Source organism: Leptopilina heterotoma, unplaced genomic scaffold, assembly GCF_015476425.1.
Source record: "Leptopilina heterotoma isolate Lh14 unplaced genomic scaffold, ASM1547642v1 Lhet_90, whole genome shotgun sequence".
NCBI lineage: Eukaryota > Metazoa > Arthropoda > Insecta > Hymenoptera > Figitidae > Leptopilina > Leptopilina heterotoma.
This window is the reverse complement of record NW_025111194.1, coordinates 1,749,595-1,769,394: the sequence shown is the minus strand read 5'-3', so window position 1 is coordinate 1,769,394 and position 19,800 is coordinate 1,749,595. Positions and strand designations below refer to the sequence as shown.

General features: G+C 25.2%; 5 protein-coding genes across 8 annotated transcripts; 1 reads left to right on the top strand and 4 right to left on the bottom strand.

Annotated features, from left to right (window-relative positions):
* Window positions 1-615: 615 nt before the first annotated feature.
* Window positions 616-2,552, bottom strand: LOC122511832 (farnesol dehydrogenase-like). The gene is made up of 5 exons (XM_043627337.1): window positions 2,221-2,552; window positions 1,767-1,893; window positions 1,408-1,543; window positions 1,009-1,137; window positions 616-744 (listed from the first exon to the last, which is right to left on the bottom strand). The coding sequence occupies exons 1-5, from the start codon at window positions 2,510-2,512 to the stop codon at window positions 694-696; spliced, it is 735 nt and encodes a 244-aa protein (XP_043483272.1). The 5' UTR covers window positions 2,513-2,552; the 3' UTR covers window positions 616-693.
* Window positions 2,553-3,790: 1,238 nt separating this feature from the next.
* On the bottom strand, window positions 3,791-6,024 carry LOC122511789 (farnesol dehydrogenase-like). The gene is made up of 5 exons (XM_043627271.1): window positions 5,673-6,024; window positions 4,964-5,090; window positions 4,603-4,738; window positions 4,072-4,200; window positions 3,791-3,903 (listed from the first exon to the last, which is right to left on the bottom strand). Exons 1-5 carry the CDS (start codon window positions 5,971-5,973, stop codon window positions 3,856-3,858), a joined length of 741 nt encoding a protein of 246 aa, XP_043483206.1. The 5' UTR covers window positions 5,974-6,024; the 3' UTR covers window positions 3,791-3,855.
* Window positions 6,025-10,010: 3,986 nt separating this feature from the next.
* On the bottom strand, window positions 10,011-11,297 carry LOC122511913 (spindle pole body component 110-like). Its single transcript, XM_043627481.1, has one exon. It carries the CDS (start codon window positions 11,295-11,297, stop codon window positions 10,011-10,013), a length of 1,287 nt encoding a protein of 428 aa, XP_043483416.1.
* A 1,032-nt stretch (window positions 11,298-12,329) lies between these two features.
* On the top strand, window positions 12,330-16,676 carry LOC122511830 (farnesol dehydrogenase-like). 4 transcript variants are annotated; one of them, XM_043627334.1, is made up of 6 exons: window positions 12,330-12,492; window positions 12,690-12,999; window positions 13,362-13,488; window positions 13,776-13,911; window positions 13,992-14,120; window positions 14,316-14,436. In XM_043627334.1, the coding sequence occupies exons 1-6, from the start codon at window positions 12,490-12,492 to the stop codon at window positions 14,361-14,363; spliced, it is 753 nt and encodes a 250-aa protein (XP_043483269.1). In that variant the 5' UTR covers window positions 12,330-12,489; the 3' UTR covers window positions 14,364-14,436. The 4 variants fall into 4 exon arrangements, with proteins under 4 accessions (XP_043483269.1, XP_043483271.1, XP_043483268.1 ...); XM_043627336.1 differs by lacking the exons at window positions 12,330-12,492; window positions 13,362-13,488; window positions 13,776-13,911; window positions 13,992-14,120; window positions 14,316-14,436 and adding exons at window positions 15,621-15,747; window positions 15,864-15,999; window positions 16,113-16,241; window positions 16,515-16,676 and having other exon boundaries at window positions 12,644-12,999; XM_043627333.1 differs by lacking the exons at window positions 12,330-12,492; window positions 13,776-13,911; window positions 13,992-14,120; window positions 14,316-14,436 and adding exons at window positions 15,864-15,999; window positions 16,113-16,241; window positions 16,515-16,676.
* A 611-nt stretch (window positions 16,677-17,287) lies between these two features.
* Window positions 17,288-19,246, bottom strand: LOC122511829 (farnesol dehydrogenase-like). The gene is made up of 5 exons (XM_043627332.1): window positions 18,913-19,246; window positions 18,300-18,426; window positions 18,012-18,147; window positions 17,767-17,895; window positions 17,288-17,377 (listed from the first exon to the last, which is right to left on the bottom strand). Exons 1-5 carry the CDS (start codon window positions 19,211-19,213, stop codon window positions 17,330-17,332), a joined length of 741 nt encoding a protein of 246 aa, XP_043483267.1. The 5' UTR covers window positions 19,214-19,246; the 3' UTR covers window positions 17,288-17,329.
* Between the last annotated feature and the right edge of the window lie 554 nt (window positions 19,247-19,800).

The following is a 19,800-nucleotide window of genomic DNA, read 5'->3' as shown; positions in this document are numbered from 1 at the left end:
TTCAAGCACTTTTACCTTTGTTCTTTCTTTCTTCGGTCGGGCGATATATTATTACTCGGTGGTCTAGTGGTAAGCGCTCTTGACTCGTACTGCGAAAGTCAAAGTTCGAATCCTACCACAGTTAATAGATTTTTGCCACCATAAAAATTAGTTTCGATTGAAATATTAAGTTGACAAATGTTTTAGATATCAAATACGTAACATAGCAAAAAGGGAATTAATAAATAAAAAAATAAAATAATAAATAAAATAATAAAGTAATAAATAAAATGATAAATACAATAAAAAGAAAGTGTCTTAATAAATAAAGACAAAACAAATTCGAAAAAATAAAAAAATAATGGAAAATTGCAAGAAGGATTAACTATAATAATCGTCGTATTCATACATAAATAAAATAAATGAACAAAGATGAAGAGAAAAAACAAAAAAAATTTAATGATTGATAAAAAAAATAATTAATAAATTTAAAAATAAAAGAATAATCAAAGGGAATGAAATAAAAAATAGTTAGGAAATAAAAAGGAAATAAATAAAGAAGGAATAAATAAAGAAAAAAAAAGAAAAAAATAGTGATTAAAGAAATCTCCAAATACATTTATTTAAAAAAAAACATTTTTTTTGTCAGTAAAAAAGAAATTTTATTTTCTTGCTTTATTTTTATAATTTTTTTGTGTATTTGTCGTAAATTTATTATCTTAGTAAAATGGACGATGAGAGCGGTACAATCGTCAGTTCCTTGATCTAAAAAAAAATATAAAGTTTATTCGAAAATTATTTATTTCATTTATTATTTCATTGGAAATGAATATATTTTTTTTTTTTATGAGTAAATTAAAAATAAATTTTATAAATAAATTTACTTATTTATTATTTATTTATTTTTATTTATTTAAAAATTTTTTTTTAAGTTTCATTCTAAGAAAAAAGTTCTTACTGTCTATTAATTTTTTAAAAATAATTTTTAGAATTAAAAAATTGTAAAATGAAAAAAAATTTCTACTTTACCTGTACATGTGGTGGAGTTGATAAAATATGAATAATACTGTCGCAAACATCTTCAGCATTAAGATAAGGTAGAACATTAAAAGATTCTTGTGGTGGTAATTCAGTTTTCACTAAACCTGGATATATTGTCTTGAAAGAAGGGGAAAAACCACATTATTGTTTATAATAATAATAAATATGTTAATATAATTTTATTATGATTTATTATTATTTGTATTAAATAAATAAATTAATTAATAAATAAACAAATAAATAAATTAGTTAATGAATAAATAAACAAATAAAAAAAAATGAATAAACAAATTTGTTAATAAATAAATTAATTTATCAATTAACTTTAAAAATAATATAAACAATAAAATAATATTAAAAAATAATATTAATACGAAAAAAACTTACCGTAATTTTAGTTTTATTCTTGACGTGTTCTAATTCAAGTTCGACCACTTGACTCATGGCCTTAAGGGCAAATTTACTTGGACTATACATATCGAACGCTGTATTGTTGAAAAATAAAATATTTTGTCCCAAAATACTAAAAGCAAAAAAAATTTGTTTATACAAAAAAAAATCGAAATCAAAGTATTTTTTTTACTTTATGATTCTCTTTTTAGATAAATAGTCATTATCATAATTAGTCATTAATGTTGAAAATGAAATTAAATCCAAAAAAAAATGTTTATTTAATTGAGATGAAAAAAATTTATCAATCAATGCAAGTAAAGTTAATTTTATTATTTAGTTTTAAAAAAAATCACCTGTTTATATTAATAATATGACCGGCAACGTTATTTTTTCTCATAATTTTCACAGCCTCCCTGGTACAAATTGTGGGGGCAATTAAATTTACATCAATTGTTCTTTTTATATGCTCCGTTGTGCTCTCTGAAAAAAATCCGTTTATTATTAAATAAATAAATAAACAAAGAAAATTTTAAATAAAAAAAATATAGTAAATATATATTATATATATTTATTATATTTTTTTATTTATATTTTTTTCTTCTATTGTTTATTTATTTATTTATTAAATAAATATAATTAAATAAAATTTTTTTTTAATAATATTTCTTAAAAAGGAATTAATTGCAAAACTTTGAAATATAAATAAATTTGATAAAAATAAATAAAAAATAAATAAAAATAAATAAAAATGAATAAAAGTAAATAAATACCGAAATAAAAATGAATAGAAATTTTATTTTTTCATACCAATGCATAAATTTTCCGATATAATTCCAGCATTATTAACCAGAATATGAATGGATTTTAAGTTTTTCTCAATCCATTGAAATACATTTATTATTTCATCTTCCTTACTGAGATCACATTTTATTGGATAAAAAACACCCTGTTCTTTATTAAAGTTAATTTTCATTTTTTCAATTCTCCTCGCTAAACCAACGACTTTAATATTTTTTTTCATTAAAGCCTTTGCAAGGGCTTCACCAATTCCAGAACTTGCGCCAGTTACCACTGCAATTTTATTATTCCAACGATCCATTTTTTTTTTTTTTTTTTTTTTTTTTTTTTTTGACAAAAGTTAAGAGACTACTGAGAAAATTATTTTTTATATTTCGATATTTATAGTATTTTCTTTTTTGCTTTTATATTTTTAGATTTAGTATTTAGGTCTTATGTGCGATTACATATATAATTATGGAAAACTAGGTGATTATTTCTATATAAATTTAAATTTTAAATTAATTTTTACAATGTACGAGGGATTTATTTTTGATTATTTTTAGGTCGAATAATAATTTATGAGTTGGTAGAATTAATATTAATTTATATTATTATTTTTAAATATTATAATTATTTTATAATACCACAAAAACTATACTATAATAATAACAATAATAATAATAATAATAATAATAATAATAATAATAATAATAATAATAATAATAATAATAATAATAATAATAATAATAATAATAATAATAATAATAATAATAATAATGAAAATGATATTTTCAGCTCGTTTATAAATATATATTGCAAAACATTTTTTATTAGTTTTTTTACTACTCGCAAATTAAAGATTTATAGTTAAAAATAGAATTTAATGGTTTTTAAATTGTTGTTTTTTTAATGTTTAACAATTGCAATAGTAAATTATTAGATAAAATAGAAAAAAAATTTTGTCGACTTATTTTCATTATATCACTATAGGAAAATGAGGAAGTAAATGATTTTTTTTCAGAAAGTATTATAAAAATAAAAAATGTAATTACTGATTAAAAATTTATATAAATAATCAATTATTCATATTTTAGAAAATGTTTAGTTTTTTAAAATTATTTATCTTGTTTGTTTTAATATTATATGAAGCATTCCATATAAATTTGAAGAAAAAAAATTTTTATTTGTTTGAAACAATTTTTTTCGAATTTTCAATGAAAAATAAGAAAACACGTATGTTTTTATTTTTTTATTGAATGAAATTTGTGGAAACTGGAATTTTTTTAAGTTCAACTTCTTCGGAAGCCGCGAGGCCCTACTTTGAAACACATTCTTCGGCTTCCGAAGAAGTTGAACTTAAAAAAATCACAATTTTCACAAATTTCATTCAATAAGAAAATAAAAAAATACGTGTTTTCTGATTTTTCATAGAAAATTAAAAAATAATTTAATTTTTAATAATAAAATTCTTATATACTAGTGAAGAAAATTAGGCTAATTTTACAATTGAAAATTAATTTCTAATTTCTTTTTTGTTTTTAATTTGAAAAATTGAATTTATTTTATTTGCGTAATGTTACAAATAAAAAAATTAGTATAATAAATATAATATTAAAATTTTATTAATAGGTATGTAAATGGGAATTACAAAATTTTTTTTCTTTATTTGCGTTGATAACCTGGAACTGGAGTAATTGTAAGTTCCTTAATCTGAAAAAATATTATAATTACATTATTTATTTAAATTTAAAAAATTAATTTAAAAATTATTTATTTAATTTTAAATATTTATTTAAAAATGATTTATTTAAAAATGATTTATTTAAATTTAATTAATTATTTCATTTCATGTTTTTTATTAATAAAGATTTGCTTTACCTGAACATGTGGAGGTGTGGACAGAGCATAAATAATTCCATTGACAATATCTTCAGCATCAACGTAGGGAATTATTTTAAATGCTTCCTGTGGTGGCATTTCCGTTTTGACCAATCCAGGAAAAATTGTCTCAAAAAAGTAATAATTTAAAAAATTAGTCTTAAATTAATGAATTTCACGAATTAAATAAAATTAAAGGATTTTTGTTTAAATTAATGAATTTAATGAGATTAATTAATTAAATAAAAGTAAGGAATTTAGTTAATTAAATGAAATTAATCAATTAAAGTAAATTAAGAAATTTAGTATCGATGTGATGGTTACAGTCGTTAAGGCACTTGAAGTAGTGCAGAAATTCAAGGTTCGATTCCCCTCGCGGGAATTTTTAAATTTTTTCTTAAAATTAAAAAATTCAATTAATTAAAGTAATTAAACTATTTAATTATAATAAAAAGTTCTTTATATTCTTCTTTTCTTTGAAATTTAATTCGAAATTAAAAGAAAAAAAAAATTTATTTACAATAAACTTACAGTAACTTTTGTCGGACTTTTAACGTGTTCAAGTTCTAATTCGACCACTTGACTCATGGCCTTCTGGGCATATTTACTTGGACTGTACATATTGAAACCTGAATTGTTAAAAAATGCAACTCTTTGTCCCGCAATGCTGAAAAATAATCACAATTCATTAATTCTTTTTTTGTAAATGAAAATTTTTTTTCGACAATTCATGAAAATAAAAGTTCGTTAATTATTTTTATTAAATGAAAATTTTTTTTTCGAAAATTTATTAAAATAAAAATTAATTAATTGTTTTTATTAAATGAAAATTTTTTTTCGTAAATTTACCAAAAATAGAAATCGAATTTTATAAAAATAGAAAAAAAATTACCTGTTTATGTTAATAATATGACCGGCTATGTTATTTGCTCTCATTATTTTCACAGCTTCCCTAGTACAGAGTGCTGTACCAATTAAATTTACATCGATAACATTTTTCAAATTTTCCGTTGAACTTTCTGTGAAAAAAAAAGAATTTTTCGTTATTATAGTGATGAAAAAAAAAATTCTTTTACGACTTTTGATATTTTCTATAATTACTAAAATAATTTTTATTTTGTTTATCATTATCAGGACAAGCTCTTTTTTTGCAAATAAATTTTTTCTCAATACATAAATTTTTACAGTAAATAAAATAATTTTTAATCACTTGTACTGTTAAAATGCAGCCGAATTTATAAATTTAATGAATACAAAAATAATTTTTCTTATGAATAAGATTTTTTTTTAATTTTCTCTTTACATAGTGAAAAAGAGTTATTATAATTTTTTTAAGTTATTAAATTAATTATTAAATATAAACCTAATTTTTTTATTCTAAACAAATTGAAATATAAAAAAAATAAAAGAAAATAAAAAATAGAAAAGTAAATAAAATAGAAAAATAGAAATAGAAATAAAATATAAAAAATAGGAATAGAAATAAAAAATAAAAAGTAGAAGTAGAAATTAAAAAAAAATAAAATAGAAAAAAAAATTTTCCACTATAGTGATAAGAATAGAAAACAATTTGTAACAAAAAAATTTTTTGGTTTTCGTACCGATGCACAAATCTGAAGTCAATACAGCGGCATTATTAACGAGAATATCGACGGTTTTTAAATTTTTTTCAATCCATTGAAAAGCTTTGAGAATATCATTTTCCTTGGAGACGTCACATTTTATTGGATAAAATGCACCTTTTTGATTTTTTATATTATTTTTGATTTTTTCCATATTCTCAATTCTTCTTGCCAAACCAACGACTTTGACATTATTTTTCACTAATTCTTTAACAAGAGATTCACCAATTCCAGAACTGGCACCAGTCACCACTGCAACTTTATTATTCCAACGATCCATCTTGTCTGATAGTGAATGGTGTTCTGAATATTACATTCAATGACGACCCTAATTTTATTTGCAATTGAACGCTACTATATACATCTTCATAGATAAAAGGTGTTTCATAATATTATCGTCATGTAGAAGAAAAATTGAGTCTAGTTAAAATTTTAATGCAGATGCAGTTTTTTTCGTTATTTTAATTATTTATTTTAAATATTAAATTATATTTAATTGTTGACATAATTAGATTTAATCATTTTTATTTTTAGTATTTTTATTTATTACTATTTTTTATTGTTACTTTTTATAAATTTATATTACTTTTATTTATTAAGTATTTATTTATCATTTGTTTATTATTTGTTTATTACTTATTTATTATTTATGTATTAATTTGTTTGTTATTTATTTATTATTTGTTTATTAATTTGTTTGTTATTTTTTTTTTTTTTTTTATTTATTTCTCCATTGTACACTTTACATAAGTTTTACAATATACTTTCCCGCAATACTTAAATTTAAAATATCTTATAAATAGTAGTATTAATTCTCTATACATTAAATCACATCAGTTATATTTAACTTCATTTAACAAATCATTTCTTAATTATAAATTACAACATGTAGTCTTTGATTTTTCTACAAATTCTTTCGCGTACTCGATGAGGACGAGATTCGGCTCTCCACTCAAAGTTCTTAATAACAAATCTTCAAACTGAGTCCCTGTTTTCCCTTTAGCCCACCTTAGTACACCATCTACCCATTTCTTACTTAAGATTTCCCTTGCTTTTCCACAATTCCAGATATGAAAAATATTTTCCTCCTCAACCTCACATAATCTGCACATGGTATCCAGAAACCCTTTATTACCCGCCTTCCCCACATTTCCACACCTTAGTCGAGCCCATTGTTCTTTTATTTCGCCTTTAATTTTTTTATCTTCCCAATACTTTTCCCTACCTGGTGCCTTTTTTAAGATTTTGTATTCCTTGCAGTATTTTGAATCCCTGATTCTACCCCAATCGTTTTGAATTTCCTGATCTAGTGTAATTCGTACTCCGTTCATCAATTTATTTTTAACTTTATCATCTTGTCCTCCTTCCCATAGCCATTTTAATGTTTCTCCATCTCCAACATCCTGGCAAATTTTCTGCAATGATTTTCCCAAATTTGAAGGGTTTGCATTAATTATCCCCCTTAACTCCTCTCTTAGACAAATTTTTGGCCATCTTTCCTCTCCCATTTTGACAATTGTCATTAGATAATTAATTGCTCTCTTTCTTGCCTCGATTTCAATTCTATGTCTGCCTGCTTCCATCCTCCATATGTAGTCTGGAGTTGTGACATTAATACCCATTGCCATCTTGACGAATCTTCCTTGTAATTTTTCTATTTCTTCCCTCCTTTTCCACCCCCAAATCTCTACCCCGTACAATCCTCCTGCCTTCACTAAAGTATCCATTAAATACAATCGCTTCCCTAAATTATTAATTCTAGCCCTTTTTAGTATTCCCCATGCTGAGTTTGTTGCCATTCTTGCTTTTCCCGCCAATTTTTGGACATGTTTTGAGTACGAATTCTTTGTGGAAAACCAAAATCCTAAATATTTATATTCGTTAACAACTTCAAGTGCTTTACCCTCTATTTCCCATTTATCCGCTTGCCGTCTTCTACCCCCATTTCTGAACACCATTACTTTAGACTTATCTGCATTTACCTCCAGTCTGTTTTTACTTACATATTTTTCGAGTTTTTTCAGCATTTCCTTCAGTCCCTCCGCCCAGTCTGCTACTAAAGCCAAGTCGTCAGCAAATTTTAGCACGAATATTTTCTTTTTCCCTATGACCGTTCCCCCTATATTTTCTTTTTCCCATATTTCGTCCATATCTTGAATGAATATATTAAAAAGTAGTGGACTAAGTGGACACCCTTGTCTGACCCCTCTAATTGTAACAAAATGCTCTGTTAACCCCTCTCCAGTAATGACCTCATTAAGTGTTTTGCTATAAATTGCTTCAATCATTTTGAACATTCTTCCTCTTATACCCAATTTCCATATTTTGTTCAATAATATACGCCGGTCCACTGTGTCGAAGGCTTTCCTCAAATCTATAAAGGCTACATGTAATTTTCCCTCTTTACTTTTCAGCTTATTGTTAATTAACGAATTTAAAACCCAGATGTGATCACGCGTGGCTCTTTTCCTTCTAAATCCTCCTTGACTTTCCTCGAATTTTCCTTTCTTTTCCATCCAAGTTCTTAACCTCTCATCCAAAACAGCAGCTAGAATTTTATACCCCACATCCAGCAATGATACACCTCTGTAATTTCCCGTTACATGCTCTTCTCCCTCTTTGTGAATAGGGAATATTCTTGCTTTTTCCCAGCCAGGTCCCAGCACCCCATCTTTCCACATTCCATTTAATACTCTATGGACCTCTTTGGCCCAAACTTCCGGTAATCCTTTAATAAAATCAATAGAAACTCCATCTTCTCCTGCTGCTTTTCCCTTTTTTAGCCTATTAACGACCTTACCTAGCTCTTCGAATTCGATGTCCTCATTTAGCTTGATGTCCCATTCATCCTCCTCTGCATCAAACCCCTCGATGTTTTCTGAAGGTAATTCTGAAGTTGAAGTTTGAATATCTTCTTCTTCTTCTTGCTCACCCTGAAAATTCTCCTTTTCCCCTTCCATTGGTGTATTTTCTGAATTCTGATCTTTCCCACCTAGGAGTTTCATAAAATGTTTTTTCCAATCCTCTTTTTTGATGCCCATACCTTTACATTTTCTCCTCGGCCTGAAACCATTCAATGATTGCCAAAACTCACTCATATTTTTACTTTTGATTACCCTTTCCCATTTTTCCTCTTTTTCTTGCTGTTTCTTATTTCTTCGCCATTCCCTTAACCTTTTCCTACTTTCTTTAAACTCTTCCCTTTCTTTAACCCCCTTCTTTTTCAAGTAAGCTTTCAAGCATTTAAAAGCCTCTTTTTTCAGCTTCTGTTCCTCTTCATTCCTCTTTCTACCCTGATTTCTCCCTCCCCTCTTTATTTTTCTAATCATTCCTACCTGCTCTGCAGCTAATTTAATTGCTCGATTAACTTCATTCCATGCATTTGACCATTCCCCTTCATTAACTATTACTTTTTGTTCCCACAACTTCTCTAATGCCTCTCTGTACTCTTGCGTCTTTTTGTTGTCCCATACCAATCGATCTTCCTGATTCTCGCAATCTGTGTTTACCGTGTGTTTATCGTTACCCTTCATTATACCCTTCTGTCTTCGCTTACTTTTAACTTGCAATTTAAATGTCACTGGAAAATGATCTGACTCTATCCTTGGTAGTATTTTGATTTCTTTCACCTGAGAATCGCCAATTCCATCAGACTCAATTATTAAGTCAAGGACCGAACCTCCTTCCTCCCCTACACGCGTCAGTTTTCCTTGAGTGTCTCCGTTTATTCTTCCATTAAGAACCCTTAACCCCATTTCCTCACAAAACCTTAATAATTTAACTCCTTCACCGTTTACAGTTCTATCCTCTGATGTACGCACTCTATAATAATTTTTACTTGGAGCCTCTTCATCTATTTCGCTCCCCCCGAGTTCCTCTCCTATCCTGGAATTCAAATCCCCTAAGATTATCAATCCCTCCCCTTTGTCTTGAAAACTGTCTAATACTGGTCTCAAACTATCTACAACCTTGGACGTTCCGACATTATTGTAAACTGTGATCATGTTAACAGTATTACCCCACTCACCAAATTCATGCGCTTTTATTACAATTCCATACTCCCATTCTTCCAAACTCACAGCTTTGCATGCATTCTTTTTTATTCCCACCAACTGACCCCCTTTTGCCCTCCCTTTATTGTTAGTTTTAACAGCACATTTCGTTTCCCATATATAATCTACATCTAAAATTTTTAAAAAGGATTCATTTTTCTCCTCGGTGATCCAGGTTTCTTGTAAAATGACGATGTCGAATTGTTTTAAAAAGTCCCAAGTCTCTAATATCTTCATACCTCCGGCGATGTTCCAGACCACTCCGTTAATCGAATCTGTTATTATTTTCGAAGCGCCTCCCCTCCTGGTTACGAAACCCCTCGATTACACCTTTTTCTTCATTCCAGGTGAATTCTCTGTCATTAATTGTCCACTTCATATACGAAAATTTGCTTACAGCTCCCACTTCACTCGCTAACATGACTTCCTCCTTAATTCGATTTTGTATCTCCTGTTCTCTCCAAGTCAAGTCGTCCTCTATTGTTATCTTCGTGTTTCGCAACTTATACTTATTCTCCATTAATCTTCGCTTTGTTATCCACGAATTAAGCGTGATCAGTGACCCTCCCGCTACATGCCTTAAATTTTTAATCTCAATATTTACACCTGTCAGGTCAAACAACACTGATCTTATTTGTTCTCCTAAATGTTTCCCTCTTGAGCGAAATCCTCTTACCATGATACAATTCTTTCTTGATTTCCTTTCCTTCATTTCCCACTCTAATTCACTACTACTAATCATTGATAAAACTTTTACACCCATTGCATCTTTATTCAGCACTTTCAAATCACTTACTTCTATATTCGTGTCCACTGTGTCATTATTATTATTATCATCCTCACATTCCTCTTTATCGTTTGAGATATTCCTTGAAGCAACAATTATTGGCTCACGATAATCCTGTGTCACATCAACTGTGTTCCTTAAAATCCCTTGTTCTTTAATTCGCGCAGACATCGTTGCTAACTCTTCTTTCAATGATTCTATTTCTTTCTGATATTCTTTCTCTCGCTCCCTAGCTTTAACTAATGCGGATTCCACTGCCTCATCTTTTATAACTCTATCCCTTAGCTCTGAAATTTGACCCTTGACCTCCCTGAACTCTCTTTCCACTTTTTTGTCCCACCACTCATTTAACATTTTTTCAAAAACTTCTCTTTGTAAATCTTTTAACACTTCGGCTCCACTTGTATTCTGACCTTCACTAGAAATAGATACATTCCCGTTTTTTCCCCTAGAGGTTTGCACTTGTAGATAATTTCGCAACAACGATTTACTTTTTATCTTACTGCTTGTCAGTTGATTTGACATTTGTTTAGAGGGCCTTCCACGTCCCCGCTTTTGCGGTGTTTTCCATTCAATAACCTTCTGGTTTTTCTGATTGTTTACTCTTTCGGCCATGTTTGTTTTCCTCACTCGTGGTTCACTACTGCTCGCTGAGGTGGCACTACTGTTTTCGTTCGGCAGCTCCATCTCCCCATCTTTCTCCGAATTTCCACCGGAAGCTTTGCCATTTTGCTCCTCTGGTTTCCTAACCTCTTCACCTTCCATTCCTATTTCTCTTGCCCCAAATAACACAAGAAAAAGGCTAAAGTTCGTAAAGATAACACTTCCACCTAAACACTAAATGTTTCCCTCTTCAAACAACTCCTTTTGAAACTTGTGCACTCACTAAATTGATAATTATTCCCGAAATAACGCTCACCGAAATGACGCGCGTACGTTCAGTTCGCTATCCCAACCGGAAGTCTTGTTTGTTATTTATTTATTATTTGTTTATTACTTATTTATTATTTATTTATTATTTATTTATTAGATATTTATTTATTAATTTGTTTCTTATTTATTTATTATTTATTTATTATTTCTATATTATTTGTTTATTATTTGTTTATTATTTGCTTATTATTTATTAGATTTATTTATTATAATTGTTTAAATTAGTTTTGTTATTTAGTCTCAGTCATAATTTCAATATTTTTCAATTGGGATTAAATTTTATCGTGAAAAAATCTTATTAACTGGGATGGGATTCGAACCTACGTCCGTTGGGAATACGAGTCGAGTGCGTTAACCACTGGGCCATGAAGTGAATAATGTTTGGAATGCTAAGAACTAATAATTTTTATTTTTCGTTAAAATGACGAAAAGTGTCTAGGAAATTTTTTTTTTTTTTTAGCAAATAACTAAATGGAAAATTTTTTACTTTGTTGAAAGAAAATGATAAAAAATGTAGAAGAAAATGAAAATTATATTTTTATACGACATTGAATGAAGAATCATTATCGACATGCAACTTACAATGTCATAATGATTTGCAATTTTTTTTATTGGCTATCTGTAAGTGCAATGACAATGTTATATATAGTAATAAATTCACAACTGTTATAATCTGTATAAAATGTAATATTACATATGCTTACACAGCAATTTTTCCAACGATTAAACGACAGATAATAATACATTGTAGAATCAATGAGAAAATATTATTTTTATTTAATTTTTTATATATTTTTTATAATTATAATTATTATATTATAAATAATTATAATAAATAAAAATTTAATGAATTTTTATTTATTATAATTAGTTATAATATAATAATTATAATTGTCAGCTATAACGTCTACTCTCATTTGTCGGTAAACTAAAAAATAATATTCTCGGCGGGAAGTTCAAATCGAAATAACTTCTAATTTAAAAAAAATCAACTATTTATATTCGTTCATTAAAAAACCTCATCATGGTGATTTTTATTTTTTGATCACGTCAATTTTGTTATGAATCTGCATATAATTATTTTTCGTCATACCTAATTAAATATAGTTTATTGTATTGTAATTGTGCATAATTGTATATTACGTATAAAAATATATAAAGACTCAAAAATTAAATTACTGGTCTTTTAAATGAGACTAGTAGTTGAAGATTAAATTTTTGCAGTCAAACAAGATGGATCGTTGGAATAATAAAGTTGCAGTTGTGACTGGTGCCAGTTCTGGAATTGGTGAAGATTTAGTGAAAACATTGGTTAAAAAAAATGTCAACGTCATTGGATTGGCGAGAAGAATTGAAAAAATGGAAAAAATTAAAAATGACATAAAAAATGAAAAAGGTTCATTTCATCCGATAAAGTGTGATATCAGTAGAGAGGAGGATATAATTAATGCATTTCAATGGATTAAAAAGAATTTTAAAACCGTCGATATTCTTGTTAATAATGCTGGAGCAGTGGATTTTGGCTTAACAATTGGTACAAATATGTATTTTCTTTATTTTACACACTTTTTGTTCGTTTTCTTCTTATTTTGATTAATTTCGAACATTATTGTTTCATGGTCTAGTGGTTAGCGCTCTCGACTCGTGCTTACAGAGTCTGGGGTTCGAATCCTGGCAGTATAGAGATTTTTTTTCGCTTTAACTTTCAATAGAGATTTGAATACTGAAAAAAATATTAAAATTGGAAGCAATAATAAATAATAAATAGTAAATAAATAAAATTATTAATTAAAATGGAGAATAAAATTATAAAAATTAAATAAATAAGGATTTAATTTTAATAAGTATAATGTAATTTAAAAAATTGAAATTCTTACACTTTCGTATTTTGTTTAGAAAGTTCAACCGAAATTTTGAAAAATATTATTGATGTAAATTTATTGGGTCCTACACTCTGTACCAGAGAGGCTGCAAAATTAATGAGAGCAAATAACACAGCCGGTCATATTATTAACATTGACAGGTAATTTCTTTTTAAGTAATTAAACGTATTAATAAATAAAATATAAAATATTAATAATTAAATATAAATAATTAAATATAATTAAATATAAAAATATTAATAAATAAAATTTTTATTAATAATAAAATAAATAATAAATTAATTTAAATTTAGATTATTTATATTAAACTAAATTTTTGGTAATTCAATAAATTGAAATATTTCAAAAAAAAATTAATTTCTCATTTATAGTAAAAAAAAATTCAAGAACAATTGAAAAATTCTCAATACATGAAAAATATTTTCAGTGTTTTGGGGCAACAAGTTTTAGTTTTCGGTGCTTCAGTAATGAATTTATACAGCCCAACGAAATTCGCTCTTCACGCTTTGAGCAAAGTTGTTGAATTAGAACTTGAATGCGTGAAAAGTCCAGCAAAAGTCACTGTAAGTTTACATATTCTTTAAAAGTTATCTTCAAAAATAAGGAAAAATTTAAAAAAGACATTTTTAATTTTTTTTGTAAGACAATTTTTCCTGGATTGGTGAAAACGGAAATGCCATCAGAAGTAGCACTTAAAACGATACCCTACGTTTATGTTGAAGATATTAGTGAGGCAATTATTTATGTTCTATCCACACCTCCACATGTTCAGGTAATTTATTTAAAAATTGTACGAAGATAATTTTTTTTGTATTAATTTCATAATATTATTAAATTACTTTTATAATAGGTTTTTTATACGGCAAAATATTAAAATGTAGATATATAAATATAAAAATTTTACTGCAAGATTACTTGCTATTTATTATAAATATATAGATAAACATAGAAAATTAAATTTTTTCAGATAAAGGAACTTACAATTTCTTCAGTTCCTGGTTATCAACGTAAATAAATAAAAATATATCTTTGTATAATATGTAAAGAAAAATGTAAAGAAAATTAAAGATATTTTGTTGCTTAGATTATTCAACGTTTTTTTTTTATTTGTTACCTATTCCATTTTTGTTTATTCTTCACTTTTACTCATTTTTATTAGATTTATTTATTCTTTTATTTGTTATTTATTCCTATTGTTTGTTTTATTTTATTGTTGCTTATTATTTTTTTGATAAATATTTATTTACATTTATATTACGGTTTTTATTTTATCAAATAAATTTATATATAAATATTTGAGCTTTCATAAATGATGCCACGCAATTTTTTTAATTTTGTGACCCCCCCCCTGTCATGCAATTTCACATGAGAAAAATACATTGTGTAACGTTTAGTAGAGACCCCCCTCTACAAAAAAAAAACATTACATCTGTAAACTCTCTTATACTAGTCTTCTGAATGAGATAAGTAGTTGCAGACGGTCGCAGATTAAATTTTTGCAGTCAAACAAGATGGATCGTTGGAATAATAAAGTTGCAGTTGTGACTGGTGCCAGTTCTGGAATTGGTGAAGATTTAGTGAAAACATTGGTTAAAAAAAATGTCAACGTCATTGGATTGGCGAGAAGAATTGAAAAAATGGAAAAAATTAAAAATGACATGAAAAATGAAAAAGGTTCATTTCATCCGATAAAGTGTGATGTCAGTAAAGAGGAGGATATAATTAAAGCATTTCAATGGATTAAAAAAAATTTTAAAACCGTCGATATTCTTGTTAATAATGCTGGAGTTTTTGATTTTGGCTTAACAATTGGTAAAAAAAATATTTTTTGTTTATTACTTCCTTTAATTGTACAAAATAAAATAGAAAATGCAAATTTTTTTACATTATATTGAAGAAAAACAATTAATATTTAATTTTATAAACGAAAAAATATAATTTTTACACACTTTTTCTCGTGTTTTTTTTTTTTTTAATTAATTTCGAACATTATCGCTTCGTGGTCTAGTGGTTAGCGTCATAGACTCGTGTTTACAGAGTCTAGGGTTCGATTCCTGTTGGTAATAAGATTTTTTCGCTATGGCTTTTAACAGAGATTTGAATACACAAAAATATTAAAATATCTAAATAGGGTAAAATAATAAAGAGTGAATAAATAATTTACTTAATTAATAATTTACTTAAATTAAAAAATAATAATTGTATTTTAAAAATTTTAAATAAAAAATAAAAAATATAAATAAAAATTTTTTTAAATTTGTATTATTTTTAGAAAGTTCAACCGAAGTTTTGAAAAATATTATTGATGTAAATTTAATGGGACCTACATTCTGTACTAGAGAGGCTGTAAAAATAATGAGAGCAAATAATACAGCCGGTCATATTATTAACATTGACAGGTAATTTTTTTTTTAAATAATTACACATTGAAAATGAATATTAAGTTCATTTTGTTTCAATTAATTAAAATTAATTTTAAATAAAAATAAATTAATATTATGAAAAATATTTTCAGTATTTTGGGGCAAAATGTTTCATTTTACGGTACTACAGCAGCGAATTTGTACAGTCCAAGTAAATACGCTTTAAAAGCTATGAGCCAAGTTGTTGAATTAGAACTTGAATACGTAAAAAGTCCAACAAAAGTCACTGTAAGTTTATGTATTTTTTAAAAGTTATTTTCAAAAATAAAAAAAATTTGAAAAGACAAATTTTATTCGAAACTTTGTTAATTCTTTTGGTTCTCTCTATTTTTTTTTGTAAGACAATTTTCCCTGGAATGGTGAAAACGGAAATGCCACCAGATGCAGCACTTCAAACGATGCCCTACGTTGATGCTGAAGATATTAGCGATGCAATTATTTATGCTCTGTCCACACCACCACATGTTCAGGTGAATTAATTTAAAATTTGTAGGCAAATAATTTTTTATATTATTAAATTATTTTATTATTATTATTATTTTTTTCTTTTTTTATTAAAATGCATTTTATAACAAAATATTATAAAAAATCTAAAAATATACAAATTATTTTTTATTTATTCATTAAGTCTGATTAATTAAAATGAATTTTTAATTTATCCCAAATGGTAAGTAATCTTGCAGCAAGCTTGCCGTGCTATTTAATTATTTAATAAATAAACAAAGAAAATTATATTTTTTCAGATAAAGGAACTTACAATTACTCCAGTTCCGGGCTGTCAACGAAAATAAATAAAAAAAATTTTTTTTGAATATTTTAGTATTAAAATCGTAAATAGTGATTTTAATATCGTGATTTGAAAATGTATTTTTTTTAAATAAAATCTTATTTTTAAGTGGAAAATACATAGTATGGTATATTTTTAATTATCAATAACCTTGATACTTGCGATGATTTGCAAAAACCATTTATCTCCCTATTTCCTACAATAATGATGTAATGAGTGTGAGTCGACAGTTATTTTGTCACATTGTAACTAATATCGTTCCATCATTGAAATAGATTGAAATTAATTATTATTACATTTATGTAAATTTTTATTTTAAATATACAAAGGCAACTACATTATTGCAAAAATATATTTTTGGAGCATTCCAGGTGAAATTTTCATCAAAAAAAATTTTTTTTTCTTTGAACTTGTGTTTGGAAAAATTTTCTTCAAATTATTTATGAAAAATAAAAAAATACATAATTGAAAAACAAATTTTTAAAATTCAAAGAAAATACATATTTTCTTATCAAATTTTGTGAAGTTTGTGATTTTTTAAAATGAAAATTTCACCTGTAATGACCCGTATAGACTTATTCAAGTATATTTTTAAATACTCTTTACTATGTTTTAATATCTTTATTATATAAATTTTTTATCAACTAGATATTTATTGATTACATTTCTTTATTTAAATAATTAATTAACTATTTTTACCTTCTCTTTTCTTGTATTTTGAATATTTTATTTTCGTATTTTTATCGTATTTCGCCTTTTTCATTATTTATTTTATTTTCGCTCGTAACCAGCAAGTGGAGTGATTGTTAATTCTTTTATCTGTAAAAAAATACGATTTTTAACTCTAAACATTTTTTTTTAGATTGTAAAAATTTGTGTAACTATACCTAATAATAATTATTTATTAAAAAAATAAAAATTTTATAGTTTTAATTTTTTAATTTTAAATCTAATTATAATTTTTCAATCATATAATTCTAATTTAATTTTTCAATTACAATTCTAATTCAATTTTTAATTTTTCAATTACAATTCTAATTCAATTTTTAATTTTTCAATTACAATTCTAATTCTGTTTTTAATTTTATAATTATAATTCTAATTGTTTAATTTAATTTTATTATAATTCTAATTATGTTTTTATAAAAGAAAACAATTTTTATTAATTTTTATCAACAATTATTACAAAATAAAAAAAATATAATTACCTGAACATGAGGTGGAGTTTTTAAAGCATAAATAATGGCATTGCAAATATCCTCAGGATCAATGAAAGATGTTTGTCCAAACAAATCATCAGGTGGCATTTCAGTTTTTACCAGTCCCGGAAAAATTGTCTTTGCAAAAAAAAATATTAACAATTTATTAAAAATAAAGAAGTAATTAAAAAATTTTTGTAATTCAATTAAACTGAAATTTTCTTTTTAAATTTATTTAAATTAAAAAATCTTACTGTAACTTTTGTACAATTTTTCGCTTCTTTTAATTTCATTTCAGTAAGTTCACTCATTTGCTTAAGAGCAAATTTACTTGGACTATAAATATTAAATGTTGTATTATTCCAAAATGGAACTCTATGACCTGACATACTGGAGGAAAACAAAGAATTAAATTGAAATTTTTAATAATTAATTATTCCTAAATTAATATTACAAAAATATATAATAATTAATAATGATAAATACTAAAAAGAATTTTATTTTTCAAAAGCATGCATATGATTAAAAAATAGAAAAATTACCTATTGATATAAATAATATGTCCGTCAATGTTATTTGCCCTCATTATTCTCACAGCTTCCCTGGTACAGATAATAGGGGCAATTAAATTGACATCTAAAATATTTTTCAAATTTTCTGCTGTACTGTCTGCAAAATGAGAAAACAATTAAGTGGATTTATAATTATTTTCGGATTTCATTTTTTCAAATTTATTATAATTCTACTCTCATTATTTTAGTATAAAAGAATAATAAAAAATAAGTTAAAAAATTTTTTGTTATTCTGATCATTTATTTCTAATATTTCTCTAAAAATTTAAAATAATTCAAGTAATAATTTAATACCAATAATAATTTATAATGTTAATTTAATTGAATAATAATTGTATGTGTAAATAAAAGTGATAGTGATAAGTAGTTGATATTATCATCTCATCAAATATTATTAAAAAAAGAAAGAAGGCCACAAATGAAAGTGAAAGAAACACTAAATGTTAACTTCAATATAAAAATAAAAAAATATGAATAGTATGTAAATAGAGTTAAAATATATTTTAAAAAAAGGTAATGCACACAATTATAAATTAAATTAATTTAATTAATTAAATAAATTATAAAATTAATTTTTTTGTACCAATGAGAAATTCAGATGTAGTGATACCAGCATTATTAACGAGAATATCAATCGTTTTAAAATTTTCCTCAATCCACCGAAATGCTGTGAGAATATCGCCCTCATTACTGAGATCACATTTTATTGGATAAAATTCACCTCTCTCATTTTTGAGATTAATTTTCAATTTTTCCATTTTTTCCATTCTCCTCGCTAATCCAAAAACATTTACATTATTTTTCACCAATGCCTTTACTAATTCAAGACCAATTCCAGAACTTGCTCCAGTTACAATGGCAAATTTATTATTCCAACGATCCATCTTGTTTAAGAATTAAGAGTGCACTGAATATCATTCTCATATTGATATCGTTACACTTTTATCATTGCATATTTCTACATTGTATATTGTGTCTGTAGTTTAAAAAAAATTCATTTTTAAAAAATTTTATAATGTAGGTACTTCATCGTAATATATTTTCAATAACTAATAATAATATGTAGGTAATAATAATGATAATGACAATAATATAAAATTATGAATGGTAAATAATAATTAAAATTAACTATAAGAATTAAAAATAATAACAATGTCAATAATAATAATAATAATAATAATAATAATAATAATAATAATAATAATAATAATAATAATAATAATAATAATAATAATAATAATAATAATAATAATAATAATAATAATAATAATAATAATAATATGTAAAATAATAATTAATAATAATAGTAGTAATAATAATAAAGTTAACAAAAAATAATTATTTACATATTATTGACTGCAAATAGTTTAGTCGTATAATAAAATGTAATCATTAATAACAAATTATAATAACAGACAATAACAAGCAATTATTAATAATGGAATTATAATAACAAAATAATAATAAATTG

Excerpts from the sequence above, each read along its gene's own strand:
- LOC122511789 (XM_043627271.1), bottom strand. The coding sequence starts at position 5,973 with ATGGATCGTTGGAATAATAAAGTTGCAGTGGTGACTGGTGCCAGTTCT. Across the intron at positions 5,091-5,672 it reads GACTTCAGATTTGTGCATCG|AAAGTTCAACGGAAAATTTG; the intron begins GTACGAAAACCA and ends TTTTTTTCACAG. Across the intron at positions 4,201-4,602 it reads AAAGTCCGACAAAAGTTACT|ACAATTTTTCCTGGATTGGT; the intron begins GTAAGTTTATTG and ends TACTTTTTTGAG.
- LOC122511913 (XM_043627481.1), bottom strand. The coding sequence starts at position 11,297 with ATGGAAGGTGAAGAGGTTAGGAAACCAGAGGAGCAAAATGGCAAAGCT.
- LOC122511830 (XM_043627334.1), top strand. Across the intron at positions 13,489-13,775 it reads CATATTATTAACATTGACAG|TGTTTTGGGGCAACAAGTTT; the intron begins GTAATTTCTTTT and ends AAATATTTTCAG. Across the intron at positions 13,912-13,991 it reads AAAGTCCAGCAAAAGTCACT|ACAATTTTTCCTGGATTGGT; the intron begins GTAAGTTTACAT and ends TTTTTTTGTAAG.
- LOC122511829 (XM_043627332.1), bottom strand. The coding sequence starts at position 19,213 with ATGGATCGTTGGAATAATAAATTTGCCATTGTAACTGGAGCAAGTTCT. Across the intron at positions 18,427-18,912 it reads TACATCTGAATTTCTCATTG|ACAGTACAGCAGAAAATTTG; the intron begins GTACAAAAAAAT and ends CTCATTTTGCAG. Across the intron at positions 17,896-18,011 it reads AAAATTGTACAAAAGTTACA|ACAATTTTTCCGGGACTGGT; the intron begins GTAAGATTTTTT and ends TTTTTTGCAAAG.
- LOC122511832 (XM_043627337.1), bottom strand. The coding sequence starts at position 2,512 with ATGGATCGTTGGAATAATAAAATTGCAGTGGTAACTGGCGCAAGTTCT. Across the intron at positions 1,138-1,407 it reads AGAATAAAACTAAAATTACG|ACAATATATCCAGGTTTAGT; the intron begins GTAAGTTTTTTT and ends CCTTCTTTCAAG. Across the intron at positions 745-1,008 it reads CAACTCCACCACATGTACAG|ATCAAGGAACTGACGATTGT; the intron begins GTAAAGTAGAAA and ends ATTTTTTTTTAG.